The sequence below is a fragment of the Pelecanus crispus genome, chromosome 31, assembly GCF_030463565.1.
Source record: "Pelecanus crispus isolate bPelCri1 chromosome 31, bPelCri1.pri, whole genome shotgun sequence".
Classification (NCBI taxonomy): domain Eukaryota; kingdom Metazoa; phylum Chordata; class Aves; order Pelecaniformes; family Pelecanidae; genus Pelecanus; species Pelecanus crispus.
In genome coordinates, this window is record NC_134673.1 from 1 (window position 1) to 14,838 (window position 14,838).

The window sequence follows — 14,838 nt, forward strand, 5'->3', positions numbered from 1 at the left end:
GCATATGCGTGGTGTGTCCTTGGCGTGTGGCGTGGCATGTCCTTGGTGTGTGTGTGGCACGCGTGTGGCACAGGTTTGGTGTGGGCTTGGCGTGTGTGTGATGTGGGCTTGAAGTGGGGCTTGGCGTGTGCATGGCATGTCCTTGGCATGTGCATGGCGGTGTCCTTCACCTGTGCGTGGCCTGTCCTTGGCGTGTCCATGGCCTGTCCTTGGCCTGTGTGTGGCACAGGTTTGGTGTGGGCTTGGCATGTGTGTGACGTGGGGCTTGGCGTGTCCTTGGTGTGTCTGTGGCCTGTCCTTGGCCTGTGCATGGCATGGGTTTGATGTGGGCTTGGCGTGTGTGTGACGTGGGCTTGAAGCAAGGCTTGGCGTGTGCATGGTGTGTCCTTGGCGTGTGCATGGCATGTCCATGGCATGTGCATGGCATGTCCTCGGTGTGTGTGTGACACACATGTGGCACAGATTTGGTGTGGGCTTGGCGTGTGCGTGATGTGGGCTTGAAGTGGGGCTTGGTGTGTGCATGGGTCCTTCCCCTGTGCGTGGCGTGTCCTTGGCATGTGCGTGGCGTGTCTGTGGCCTGTCCTTGGCCTGTGCGTGGCATGGGTTTGGTGTGGGCTTGGCGTGTGTGTGACGTGGGCTTGAAGTGGGGCTTGGCATGTGCGTGGCGTGTCCTTGGCCTGTGTGTGGCGCAGGTTTGGTGTGGGCTTGGCGTGTGTGTGACATGGGCTTGTAGTGGGGCTTGGTGTGTGCGTGGCGTGTCCTTGGCGTGTGCGTGGCATGTCCTTGTTGTGTGTGTGGCGTGTCCTTGTGTGTGTGGCGTGTCCTTGGTGTGTGCGTGGCACGTGTGTGGCACAGGTTTGGTGTGGGCCTGGCGTGTGTGTGGCGTGGGCTTTGGGGGGTGTGTGTAGCGTGCCCTTGGCGTGTTCTTGGTGCGGGTTTGGTGTGTACTTGACGTGCCCTTGTCGTGTGCTTGCTGTGTATTTGGGTTGTGTGGCGTGGGCTTGGTGCGTCCTTGGCGTGTGTTTGGGTTGAGCTCGGCACGTGTTTGCTGTGTTCTTGGTGTGGGTTTGGCGTGTGCGTGGGGGTGTGCTGGGTGCGGGCCTGGCGTGGGCTTAGCATGTGCTGGGCGTGGGTTTTGTGTGGGCCTGGCGTGTGCTTGGCACACGCATGGTGTGTGATCGGTTTGGGCTTGGTGTGGGCTTGGTGTGCACATGGCATGTGCTTGGTGTGTAATCGGCGTGGGCTTGGTGTGTACTTGGCGTGTGTGTGGCATGGACTTGGCGCGTGCGTGGCGTGTACTTGGCGTGCAGCCGGTGTGTATGCAGTCTGCGCTTGGCGTGTCTGTGGCGTGTGTGTGGACGGGGCTGGGGTGGGGGGCGAGCTGTGCACGCTAAGGACACGCCAAGCCCACGCTAAGGACACGCGAAGCCCACGCTAAGGACACGCCAAGCCCAGGCTAAGGACACGCCAAGCCCACGCTAAGGACACGCCAAGCCCAGGCTAAGGACATGCCAAGCCCACGCTAAGGACACGCCAAGCCCACGCTAAGGACACGCCAAGCCCACACTAAGGGACACGCTAAAGACATGCCAAGTCCAGGCTAAGGACACGCCAAGCCCACACTAAGGACACGCTAAAGACATGCCAAGTCCAGGCTAAGGACACGCCAAGCCCACGCTAAGGACATGCCAAGCTCACGCCAAGCCCACGCTAAGGACATGCTAAGGACATGCTAAGGACACGCCACGGTCGGGGGGGGGAGGGGCCCCTCCCGCCGTTGCCATGGCAACGGGGGGCGCTGGGGGAGGGGTCCCCTCGTTGCGGGGGGGAGGTGCTGGTCGCCATGGCAACGGGCCGGTTGCCGCGGCAACACTGCGCGCGGGGGGGGGGGGGGAGGGTCGGTCGCCATGGCAACACTGCACGGGGGGGGGGGGTGGGGGGAGGGGAGCCCTCCCGGGTTGCCGTGGCAACGGTGCTGCGGAGCGGTCGCCATGGCAACGGGGGGTGCGGGGCCGTCGCCATGGCAACGGCGCCCGCTGATGGGACCCGGGCGTCCGGCCCCGCCCCCCACCCCCCAAAAAAAGGGACCCGGCCCCCCCCTTGCCCCTCCCCCCCCCCTCCCCCCCCCAGGGCCCCGGGCGTCCCGGCCCCTCCCCCAGCGCCCGGTTGAGCATTAACCAGCGCGGGGGGGAGGGGCGGGGGGAGGGGCAAAGGCCGGGCCGCGGGGCCGTGGGGCAGGTGGGGGCTGGGGGGGGCGTTGGGGGGAGGGGGAGACGGGGCAGTGGGGGGCGGGGGGGGGGGGCAGTGAGGGGGGTGGGGGGGCGGGGGGGGCAATTAGGGGCTAAGGGGGGCGATTAGGGGTCTGAGGGGGCAATTGGGGGGCACCCGTGGGGCTAAGGGGGCACTGGGGGGGCAGTTGGGGGCTGGGGGGGGCAGTTGGGGGGGCGGGGGGGGTCTCAGGCGTTGTTACAGACCGGGGGGGGCAATTAGGGGCTAAGGGGGGCAGTTGGGGGTCTGAGGGGGCAATTGGGGGGGGCACCCGTGGGGCTAAGGGGGCACTGGGGGGGCAGTTGGGGGCTGGGGGGGGCAGTTGGGGGGGCAGTTGGGGGGTGAGGGGGGGTTTAGGGGTCGGGGGGCAGTTGGGGGTCAGGGGGCAGCTATGGGGCTGGGGGGCAGTTGGGGGTGAGGGGGGGTTTAGGGGTCAGGGGGCAGTTGGGGGTCAGGGGGCAGCTATGGGGCTGGGGGGGGCAGTTGGGGGTGAGGGGGGGTTTAGGGGTCGGGGGGCAGTTGGGGGTCAGGGGGCAGCTATGGGGCTGGGGGGCAGTTGGGGGTGAGGGGGGGTTTAGGGGTCGGGGGGCAGTTGGGGGTCAGGGGGCAGCTATGGGGCTGGGGGGGGGCAGTTGGGGGTCAGAGTGTGGGGCAGCCCTCGGTGCCCCCTGACCCCTGACCCTTGACCCCGGCCCCCCCAGGCCATGGCGCAGGCGGAGGCCCCGCGGTGTCGCCGCGTGGGGATCCTGGGCTACGGCCGGCTGGGTACTGGGGGCACTGGGGGCAACTGGGGGCACTGGGGGGGCAACTGGGGGGTTAGTGAGGGTAATTGGGGGGTGGGGGGGGCTATGGGGCAATTGGGTTAATTGGGGGCAACTGGAGGGGCAATGGGGGCAACTGGGGGGGCAGCTGGGGGCAATTAAGGGGCAGTGAGGGTAATTGGGGGGCGAGGGGGGGCTATGGGGCAATTGGGGGGTTAATTGGGGGCAACTGGGGGGGCACTGGGGGCAATTAAGGGGGCAGTGAGGGTAATTGGGGGGGTGGGGGGGGCTATGGGGCAATTGGGGGGTTAATGGGGGCCAAAGGGGCAATTAGAGGGTAATTGGGGGTAATTGGGGGGCTAAGGGGGGGCTACGAGGGCAATTAAGGGGTAATTAGGGTAATTGGGGGGCGGGGGGGTAATCGGAGCGGTAAAGGGGGGGCTGTGGGCAATTGGGGGGGTAAAAGGGGGCTGGGGGTGAATTGGGGCAATTGGGGGTTAATTGGGGGTTAATTGGGGGGTTAATTGGGCTGCGGGGGCGGTTGGGGGGCGACGGGGCAAATCGGGGGGAGCGGGGGTCACTGGGGGGGAGCGGGAGCTGGGGGTCATTGGGGTCATTGGGGTCATTGGGGGGTCACTGGGGCTAAGGGGGCAACTGGGGGGGGGCTGGGGGGTGATTGGGGCAACTGGGGGGAATTGGGGGTGACGGGGCCGTGCCCCCCAGGGCGGTTTTGGGGGGCTGGGGGGTGATGGGGCAGTTTTGGGGGGTGGGGGGTGACGGGGCCGCGCCCCCAGGGTGGTTTTGGGGGGGTCGGGGGGTGACGGGGCGGTTTTGGGGTGGGGGGTGACAGGGCGGTTTTGGGGTGGGGGGTGACGGGGCTGCGCCCCCCAGGGTGGTTTTGGGGGGGTCGGGGGGTGACGGGGCGGTTTTGGGGTGGGGGGTGACGGGGCCGTGCCCCCAGGGCGGTTTTGGGGGGGGTCGGGGGTGACGGGGCGGTTTTGGGGGGGTCGGGGGGTGACGGGGCGGTTTTGGGGTGGGGGGTGACGGGGCCGTGCCCCCAGGGCGGTTTTGGGGGGGTCGGGGGGTGACGGGGCGGTTTTGGGGTGGGGGTGACGGGGCGGTTTTGGGGTGGGGGGTGACGGGGCCGCGCCCCCAGGGCGGTTTTGGGGGGGTCGGGGGGTGACGGGGCGGTTTTGGGGTGGGGGGTGACGGGGCGGTTTTGGGGTGGGGGGTGATGGGGCCGCGCCCCCAGGGCGGTTTTGGGGGGGTCGGGGGTGACGGGGCGGTTTTGGGGTGGGGGGTGACGGGGCCGCGCCCCCCAGGGTGGTTTTGGGGGGGTCGGGGGTGACGGGGCGGTTTTGGGGGGGTCGGGGGTGACAGGGCGGTTTTGGGGTGGGGGGTGACGGGGCCGTGCCCCCAGGGCGGTTTTGGGGGGGTCGGGGGTGACGGGGCGGTTTTGGGGTGGGGGGTGACGGGGCGGTTTTGGGGTGGGGGGTGACGGGGGCTGCGCCCCCCAGGGTGGTTTTGGGGGGGTCGGGGGGTGACGGGGCGGTTTTGGGGTGGGGGGTGACGGGGCCGCGCCCCCAGGGCGGTTTTGGGGGGGGTCGGGGGTGACGGGGCGGTTTTGGGGTGGGGGGTGACGGGGCCGCGCCCCCAGGGCGGTTTTGGGGGGGTCGGGGGGTGACGGGGCGGTTTTGGGGTGGGGGGTGACGGGGCGGTTTTGGGGTGGGGGGTGACGGGGCCGCGCCCCCAGGGCGGTTCCTGGCGGGGCAGCTGCTGGCGCGGGGCCCCCCCCTGGGCCTGGCCTTGGCCTTCGTGTGGGCGCGGGACGGGGGGCGGCTGGAGGGGCTGCCCCCCCCCCTGCGCCTGCCGGACCTGCGCCTGCTCCCCCAGACGTGAGTGGCCCCCGGGGCACCCCCCGACCCCAAGGGCACCCCCCGGGACCCCAGTGCCACCCCCCGGGACCCCAATGGCACCCTGGGACCCCAATGGCACCCCGGGACCCCCAGGTCACCCCCAGGACCAATGTCACCCTGGGACCCCCAGGTCACCCCTGGGACCCCAGTGCCACCTCCTGGGCACGCCGGGACCCCCAGGTCACCCCCAGGACCCAATGTCACCCTGGGACCCCAATGTCACCCCCCAGGACCCCAGTGCCACCCCCAGGCACCCAGGGACCCCCAGGTCACCCCCCAGGACCCCAGTGTCACCCTGGGACCCCCAGGTCATCCCCGGGACCCCAGTGACACCCCCCAGGTCACCCCGGGACCCCCAGGTCACCCTGGGATCCAGTGCCACCCCCGGGACCCCAGTGCCACCCCCTGGGCACGCCGGGACCCTCAGGTCACCCCCAGGACCCCAGTGCCACCCCCCCAGGGCCCCCATGTCACCCCCGGGATTCCAATGTCACCCCGGGACCCCCTTGTCACCCCCAGGACCCCAGTGTCACTCTGGGACCCCAGTGCCACCCCCAGGACCCCATGTCACCCCCCAGGACCCCAGTGCCACCCCCAGGTCCCCAACGTCACCCTGGGACCCCCATGTCACCCCCCAGGACCCCATTGTCACCCCCCAGGACCCCAGTGCCACCCCCAGGACCCCAGTGCCACCCCCAGGTCCCCAACATCACCCTGGGACCCCCATGTCACCCCCCAGGACCCCCATGTCACCCCCAGGACCCCAGTGTCACCCCCCAGGACCTCAGTGTCACCCTCAGCCTCACCTGCCACCCCAGTGTCGCCATCAGGACCCCCCCTGTCACCCCGGGCCCAATGTCACCCCCAGGGGTCCCCCATGTCACCCCCAGAGCTCCCGTGTCACCTTGGACCCCAATGTCACCCCCAGGGTCCCCCGGGACCCCCATGTCACCCCCAGAGCTCCTGTGTCACCTTGGACCCCAATGTCACCCCCAGGGTCCCCCGGGACCCCCATGTCACCCCCAGAGCTCCTGTGTCACCTTGGACCCCAGTGCCACCCCGTGTCACCCCCAGGACCCCAGTGCCACCCCCCAGGTCCCAAACATCACCCTGGGACCCCCATGTCACCCCCCAGGACCCCCATGTCACCCCCAGGACCCCAGTGTCACCCTCAGCCTCACCTGCCACCCCAGTGTCGCCATCAGGACCCCCCTGTCACCCCGGGCCCAATGTCACCCCCAGGGTCCCCCATGTCACCCCCAGAGCTCCCGTGTCACCTTGGACCCCAATGTCACCCCCAGGGTCCCCCGGGACCCCCATGTCACCCCCAGAGCTCCCGTGTCACCTTGGACCCCAGTGCCACCCCGTGTCACCCCCTCAGGACCCCCGTGTCACCCCTTTGTTGTCCACCGCCCTCACGTCACCCCTCAGGTCCCCAGTGTCACCCCCACATCACCCCCAAGGACTCCCCCATGTCACCCCCCCTCCCCTCCCCCACGCCCCCCCCGTCACCTCCCCAGACCCCAGGGTCCCCTGGTGTCCCCCCCATGTCCTGGTGCCACCCCAGGGTCCCCCCACCCCCCAGTGCCACCCCGTGTCCCCAGTGTCCCCCCATGTCCCGGTGCCACCCCGTGTCCCTGGGGTCCCCATGTGCTGGTGCCACCCCGTGTCCCCAGTGTCCCCCCACGCCCCGGTGCCACCCCGTGTCCCCCCATGTCCCGGTGCCACCCCATGTCCCACGTGCCAGTGCCACCCCGTGTCCCCAGTGTCCCCCCCATGTCCTGGTGCCACCCCGTGTCCCTGGGGTCCCCATGTGCCGGTGCCACCCCGTGTCCCATGTGTCGGTGCCACCCCGTGTCCCCAGTGTCCCCCCATCCTGGTGCCACCCCGTGTCCCATGTGTCGGTGCCACCCCCGTGTCCCCAGTGTCCCCCCACCCCCCAGTGCCACCCAGTGTCCCCCCATGTCCTGGTGCCACCCCGTGTCCCCAGTGTCCCCCCATCCCGGTGCCACCCCGTGTCCCCCATGTCCCCCCATCCCGGTGCCACCCCGTGTCCCTGGGGTCCCCATGTCCCGGTGCCACCCCGTGTCCCCAGTGTCCCCCCACACCCCAGTGCCACCCAGTGTCCCCCCATCCCGGTGCCACCCCGTGTCCCCCATGTCCCCCCATCCCGGTGCCACCCCGTGTCCCTGGGGTCCCCATGTCCCGGTGCCACCCCGTGTCCCCAGTGTCCCCCCACACCCCAGTGCCACCCCGTGTCCCCGGTGTCCCACGTGCTGGTGCCACCCCGTGTCCCCCCCATGTCCCGGTGCCACCCCGTGTCCCCGGTGTCCCCCCACCCCCCAGTGCCACCCAGTGTCCCCCCATGTCCCGGTGCCACCCCGTGTCCCCAGTGTCCCCCCATCCCGGTGCCACCCCGTGTCCCCGGTGCCCCCCCACGTGCCGGTGCCACCCCGTGTCCCCAGGGCGGTGGACCTGGTGGTGGAGGGTGGCCCACCCCTGCGTGGCCCAGGAGCACGGCGAGGCCATCCTGGCCCACGCTGACTTCATGGTGGGGACACGGGGACGGGGGGGGACATGGGGACGGGGGGAGGTTGGGGACGGTGGGGATGGGGTGGTGGGGACGGGGGGACATGGGGACAGTGGGGATGGGGTGGTGGGGATGGGGGCCATGGGGATGTTGGGGACACGGGGGACTTTGGGGACTCTGGGGATGGGGTGGTGGGGACAGGGGGACAATGGGGGGTTGGGGACAGAGGGGGTGGGGTGGTGGGGACAGGGGGAGGTTGGGGACAGTGGGGATGGTGGCAGTGGGGATGGGGGCCATGGGGAGGTTGGGGACACGGGGGACTTTGGGGACTCTGGGGATGGGGTGGTGGGGACAGGGGGAGAGCTGGGAGGCTGGGGACAGAGGGGGTGGCATCCTGGGGACAATGGGGGCACCAGGGAGAGCAGGGAGGTTGGGGACAGCCAGGGACAGGGTGGCGGGGACACTGGGGATGACAAGGGGTTTGGGGACAGCGGGGATGGGGTGGTGGGGACAGGGGGGACAGCGGGGAGGCTGGGGACAGAGGGGATGGTGGCAGTGGGGATGGGGGCCATGGGAGGTTGGGGACACGGGGGACTTTGGGGACAGTGGGGATGGGGTGGTGGGGACATGGGGACGGGGGGAGGTTGGGGACAGTGGGGATGGGGTGGTGGGGACAGGGGGGACATGGGGACAGTGGGGACAGAGGGGACGGTGGCAGTGGGGATGGGGGCCATGGGGAGGTTGGGGACACGGGGGACTTTGGGGACAGTGGGGATGGGGTGGTGGGGACAGGGGGGACAATGGGGGGTTGGGGACAGAGGTGATGGGGTGGTGGGGACGGGGGGGGACAATGGGGGGTTGGGGACAGTGGGGATGGGGTGGTGGGGACAGGGGGAGGCTGGGGACAGAGGGGACGGTGGCAGTGGGGATGGGGGCCATGGGGAGGTTGGGGACACGGGGGACTTTGGGGACAGTGGGGATGGGGTGGTGGGGACATGGGGACGGGGGGAGGTTGGGGACAGTGGGGATGGGGTGGTGGGGACGGGGGGGACATGGGGACAGTGGGGACAGAGGGGACGGTGGCAGTGGGGATGGGGGCCATGGGGAGGTTGGGGACACGGGGGACTTTGGGGACAGTGGGGATGGGGTGGTGGGGACGGGGGGACAATGGGGGGTTGGGGACAGTGGGGATGGGGTGGTGGGGACAGGGGGAGGTTGGGGACAGTGGGGATGGTGGCAGTGGGGATGGGGGCCATGGGGAGGTTGGGGACAGTGGGGGTGGGATGTTGGGGACATGGGGACAAGGGGAGGTTGGGGACAGTGGGGGTGGGATGTTGGGGACACGGGGGAGGTTGGGGACAGCAGGGGTGGGGTGGTGGGGACAGGGGGACAGCGGGGAGGCTGGGGACAGGATGGTGGGGACAGGGCAGTGGGGACACGGGGGACAGCAGGGAGGTCGGGACAGGAGGGTGGGGACATCGGGGCTGCGGGGACATCGGGGCTGGGGCGCGGGGGCCGTGGGGGACAGGGGGCCGTGGGGGCCGTGGTGGCCCGAGCCGCTGTCCCCAGCTGGGGTCCCCCACGGCGCTGGCCGACCCCGAGACGGAGCGGCGGCTGCGGGGGGCGGCGGCGCGGGGGGGCCACACGCTCTACGTCCCCCGCGGCGCCCTGTGGGGCTGCGAGGACATCCGGCGCATGGACGAGGCCGGCACGCTGGCCGTGAGCCACCCGCGGGGACACGGGGGCGGGGGGACACGGGGGGGACACGGCGGGGACGCGGGGGGAGGGGGATGCTGGGGGGTTTGCACACCACGGGGTTGGGACACCACGGGGCTTGGGGACACCACGGGGCTTGGGGACACCATGGGGTTCAGGACACCACAGGGTTGGGGACACCATGGGAGTTGGGGACACCATGGGGTTGGGGACACCATGGGAGTTGGGGACACCATGGGGTTGGGGACACCACGGGGTTGGGGACACCATGGGAGTTGGGGGACACCATGGGGTTGGGGACACCATGGGGTTGGGGACACCATGGAGTTGGGGACACCACGGGGGTTGGGGACACCATGGGAGTTGGGGACACCATGGGGTTGGGGACACCATGGGGTTGGGGACACCATGGAGTTGGGGACACCACGGGGTTGGGGACACCATGGGAGTTGGGGACACCATGGGGTTGGGGACACCACGGGGTTGGGACACATGGGAGTTGGGGACACCATGGGGTTGGGGACACCATGGGGTTGGGGACACCACGGGGTTGGGGACACCACGGGGTTGGGGACACCATGGGGTTGAGGACACCATGGGGTTGGGGACACCATGGGAGTTGGGGACACCATGGGGTTGAGGACACCATGGGGTTGGGGACACCATGGGGTTGAGGACACCACGGGGCTTGGGGACACCATGGGAGTTGGGGACACCACAGGGCTTGGGGTGCCATGGGGTTGGGGTCACCAGGGGCTTGGGGACATCATGGGGCTTCAGATGCCATGGGGCAGGGGACACCATGGGGCTTGGGATGCCATGGGGCTTGGGGACACCATAGGGCTTGGGGTGCCGTGGGGTTGGGGACACCAAGCAGTTGGGGACACCATGGGGCTTGGGGTGCCATGGGGTTGGGGACACCAAGGGTTGGGGACACCATGGGGCTTGGGGTGCCATGGGGTTGGGGACACCAAGGGGTTGGGGACACCAAGGGGTTGGGGACATCACGTGCTTGGGATGCCATGGGGTTGGGGACACCATGGGGATTGGGCTGGGGACACCAAGGAGTTGGGATGATGTGGGGTTGGGGACATCATGGGGCTTGGGATGCCACAGGGTTGGGGTCACCAGGGGGTTTGGGACACCATGAGCTTGGACGCCATGGGGCTGGGGACACTGTGGGGTTGGGGACACCATGGCCTTGGGACACCATGGCCTTGGGATGCCATGGAGCTGGGGACACTGTGGGGTTGGGGACACCATGGCCTTGGGACACCATGGCCTTGGGATGCCATGGAGCTGGGGACACTGTGGGGTTGGGGGACATCATGGGGCTTGGGGACACCATGGGGTTGAGGTCACCAGGGGGTTGGGGACACCATGGGGCTTGGGATGCCACAGGGTTGGGGTCACCATGGGGTTGGGGACACCAGGGATTGGGGACATCATGGGGCTTGGGATGCCATGGGGCTGGGACACTGTGGGTTGGGGACACCATGGGGCTGGGGACACTGTGGGGTTGGGGGACATCATGGGGCTTGGGGACACCATGGGGTTGGGGACACCATGGGGCTTGGGATGCCATGGGGTTGGGGTCACCAGTGGGTTGGGGACACCAAGGGGTGTGACACTGTGGGGTTGGGGACACCATAAGGTGTGCGATGCTGTGGGGTTGGGGGTCACCGGGCGTTGGGGACACCATGGGGCTTGGGGACATCACGTGCTTGGGGTGCCATGGGGTTGGGGACACCAAGGGGTTGGGGACATCATGGGGCTTGGGATGCCATGGGGCTGGGGACACTGTGGGGTTGGGGACACCAAGGGGTGGGACACTCTGGGGTTGGGGACACCATGGGGCTGGGGACACTGTGGGGTTGGGGACACCAAGGGGTGGGACACTCTGGGGTTGGGGACACCATAAGGTGTGGAGTGCTGGGGGCTTGGGGTCACTGGGGGGTTGGGGACATGAAAGGGTGGGACACTGTGGGGTCGGGGACAGTGTCTGGGTTGGGGGCCACATCCGGGGCTGGGGGCCACATCTGAGGTTGGGGACGACAGCGGGGTTTGGGGACAGTGTCCAAGGTTGGTGCCACATTGGGGCTGGGGACAGCAGCCTAGTTTGGGGGCCAGGTTGGGTTTTGGGGACAGTGTCTGGGGTTGGGGACGGTGTCCGAGGCTGGTGACCACGCTGGGGTTTGGAGACAGTGTCCAAAGTTGGGGACCACATCCGGGTTTGGGGACAGTGCCCAAGGTTGGGGACCACAGCTGGGGCTTGGGGACAATGTCCAAGGCTGGTGGCCACAATGGGTTTGGGGACAGTGCCCAAGGTTGGGGACCACGCTGGGGTTGGGGACAGTGTCCAAGGTTGGGGACCGCATTCAGATTTGGGGACAATGTCCAAGGCTGGTGACCACAATGGGGTTTGGGAACAGTGTCCAAGGTTGGGGACCACAGCTGGGTTTGGGGACAATGTCCAAGGCTGGTGACCATGCTGGGGTTTGGGGATGGTGGCTGAGGTTGGGGACCACAGCTGGGTTGGGGACAGCATCCGAGGCTGGTGACCATGCTGGGTTTGGGGACAATGTCCAAGGTTGGGGACCACAGCTGGGGGTTGGGGACAATGTCCAAGGTTGAGGACCACATTTGGGTTTGGGGACAGCGTCCGAGGCTGTGACCACGCTGGGGTTCGGGGACAGTGCTCAAGGTTGGGGACCACGCTGGGGTTCGGGGATGGTGGCTGAGATTGGGGATCACATCCAGATTTGGGGACAATGTCCAAGGTTGAGGAGCACAGCTGGGTTCAGGGACAGTGTCCAAGGTTGGGGACCACAGCTGGGATTGGGGACAATGTCCAAGGTTGGGGACCATGCTGGGGCTGGGGACAGTGCCCAAGGTTGGGATCACATCCAGATTTGGGGACAATGTCCAAGGTTGGGGACCACATTTGGGTTTGGGGACAGCATCCGAGGCTGGGGACCACGCTGGGATTGGGGACAGTGTCCAAGGTTGGGGATCACATCCAGATTTGGGGACAATGTCAAGGTTGGGGACCGCATTTGGGTTTGGGGACAACGTCTGAGGCTGGGGACCACGCTGGGATTGGGGACAGTGCCCAAGGTTGGGGATCACATCCAGATTTGGGGACAATGTCCAAGGTTGGGGACCACATTTGGGTTCGGGGACAGCATCCGAGGCTGGGGACCACGCTGGGGTTTGGGGACAGCGCCGGGGGCGTTGGTGACAGCGTCGCCCCCCCAGGCGCTGACGGTGACGATGACGAAGGCCCCGCAGAGCTTCCGCCTGGAGGGGCGGCTGCGGGAGCGGCTGGCGGCGGCGGCGGGGGGGCGGGTGGTGCTCTACGAGGGTCCCCTGCGTCCCCTCTGTCCCCTCGCCCCCAACAACGTCAACACCATGGCGGCCGCCGCCGTGGCCGCCCCCCCGCCTGGGCTTCGACGGCGTCCGCGCCTGCCTGGTGGCCGACCCCAGGTGGGTGACGGGGCCACCGGCCCCCCCCGCGTCCCCTCCCGCGTCCCCCGCCGGCGCGCGGTGGCGGGGGGCTGCTCCCAACCCCGCGGCGCCCGTCCGTGCCCCCCCGGTCCCCCGCAGCGTCCCCGACTGGCACGTGGTGGAGGTGGAGGTGACGAGCGTGGGGCCGAGGGCCGGGCGCTGCGTGTCACCAGCACCCGCCGCAACCCCGCGGCGCCGGGGGCCGTCACCGGCGATGCCACCCGCGACGCCTTCTGGAGCAGCCTGCTGGGTGGGCGCCCCGCACCCCGGCCCCCCCCGTCCCCCGTGTCCCTCCATGTCCTCCCGGTGTCCCTCCATGTCCTCCCGTGTCCCTCCATGTCCTCCCGTGTCCTCCCATGTCCATGTCCCCCCCGTGTCCCTCCATGTCCTCCCGTGTCACCCCGTGTCCCTCCATGTCCCCCCCGTGTCCCTCCATGTCCTCCCATGTCCCTCCATGTCCTCCCGTGTCCATGTCCTCCCGCGTCCCCTGTGTCCCTCCATGTCCCCCCGTGTCCCTCCATGTCCTCCCATGTCCCGCCGTGTCCCTCCATGTCCTCCTGTGTCCCTCCATGTCCTCCTGTGTCCGTGTCCTCCCGTGTCCCTCCATGTCCTCTCGTGTCACCCCCGTGTCCTCCTGTGTCACCCTGTGTCCTCCCGTGTCACCCCGTGTCCCTCCCGTGTCACCCCGTGTCCATGTCCTCCCGTGTCCCTCCATGTCCTCCCATGTCCCCCCTGTGTCCCTCCATGTCCCCCCGTGTCCCTCCATGTCCTCCCGTGTCCCTCCATGTCCCCCCGTGTCCCTCCATGTCCTCCTGTGTCACCCCGTGTCCCTCCATGTCCCTCCATGTCCCCCCGTCCCTGTGTCATGACCCTCCACGTCCCCCCACACGTGTCCTCTGCCCCCCTGCCCTCTGCCCATGTCCCTTGTCCCATGTCCCCTGTCCCCCTGTCCCCCATACTGGTGCCCCCCCCCCAAGTCCCTTCGTGTCCCCCCATGCCTGTGTCCGTGTCCCCCCATGTCCCCCCCCCACGTCCCTGTGTCCCTCCATACCCTGTGCCCTGTGAGCCCTGTCCCCCCAAGTCCCCAGTGTCCCCCCATGTCCCCAGTGCCCCCCCATGTGCCCCCATGTCCCCCACACCCCGTGTCCCTGCCCCCCACATATCACTTTGTCCCCCCATACCTCGAGCCCCCCACAGCTCTCTCCGTGTCCCGTGTCCCCCCCCATCTCCAGTGTCCCCCCTGTCCCCCCATGTCCCGTGTCCTCCCATTTCCCCCCATGTCCCCAGTGTCCCCCCATGTTCCCTGTCCCATGTCCCCTTCCCCCCATGTCCCCCATGTCCCCAGTGTCCCCCCATGCCCTCCCCATGTCCCCAGTGTCCCCCCATGTTCCCTGTCCCCCCATGCCCCCCATGCCCCCAGTGTCCCCCCATGTCGTCCCCTGTCCCCCCATGCTCCCATGCCCGTGTCCCCCCATGCCCCCAGTGTCCCCCCATGTTCCCTGTCCCCCCATGTCCTCCATGTCCCCAGTGTCCCCCCATGTCGTCCCCTGTCCCCCCATGCCCCCAGTGTCCCCCCAGTGTCCCCCCATGTCCCCAGTGTCCCCCCATGGTCCCTGTCCCCCCATGCCCCCAATGTCCCCCCTCGAGCCCCCCCGTCACCCCCCCTCTGTCCCCCCCCCCCCCAGCCTGCCACGGACACGGCGGATGCGTCCGGCTCTGCTGAGGCCGCGGGGCCGGGGACAGAGCGGACAGAGCGGGACAGAGCGGGGACAGACCGGGACAGTCGGGGGACAAAGGGGGACAGAGCGGGGACATTAAAAGCGGCGACACCGGCACCGCGGCGGCTGCGCCCCGTCATGGCGGCGGGGGGCGCGCGGGCATCATGGGAGGGAGGGCAAGGGCCGGGGGGGCGCGGGGCATCATGGGAGGGAGGGCAGGCCAATGCCGTGCCGGGGCTGGGGCCGCGGGGCATCATGGGAAGGAGGGCAGGCCTATGCCGTGCCGGGGCTGGGTCGCGGGGCATCATGGGAGGGAGGGCAGGCCTATGCCGTGCCGGGGCTGGGTCGCGGGGCATCATGGGAAGGAGGTCGGCGGTGCCGGGCCGCGGGGCACGCCGGGAGCCGCGGGGCACGCCGGGAGT

General features: G+C 69.3%; 1 protein-coding gene across 1 annotated transcript; it reads left to right on the forward strand.

The window, feature by feature from the left end:
* The first annotated feature begins 2,972 nt into the window (after window positions 1–2,972).
* Window positions 2,973–14,421, forward strand: ASPDH (aspartate dehydrogenase domain containing). Its single transcript, XM_075725497.1, is given in 10 exon segments — window positions 2,973–3,033; window positions 4,783–4,924; window positions 7,411–7,432; window positions 7,434–7,496; window positions 9,045–9,194; window positions 12,450–12,626; window positions 12,628–12,677; window positions 12,798–12,841; window positions 12,844–12,948; window positions 14,384–14,421. Coding segments are annotated over 10 exon segments (852 nt in total).
* Window positions 14,422–14,838: the final 417 nt, after the last annotated feature.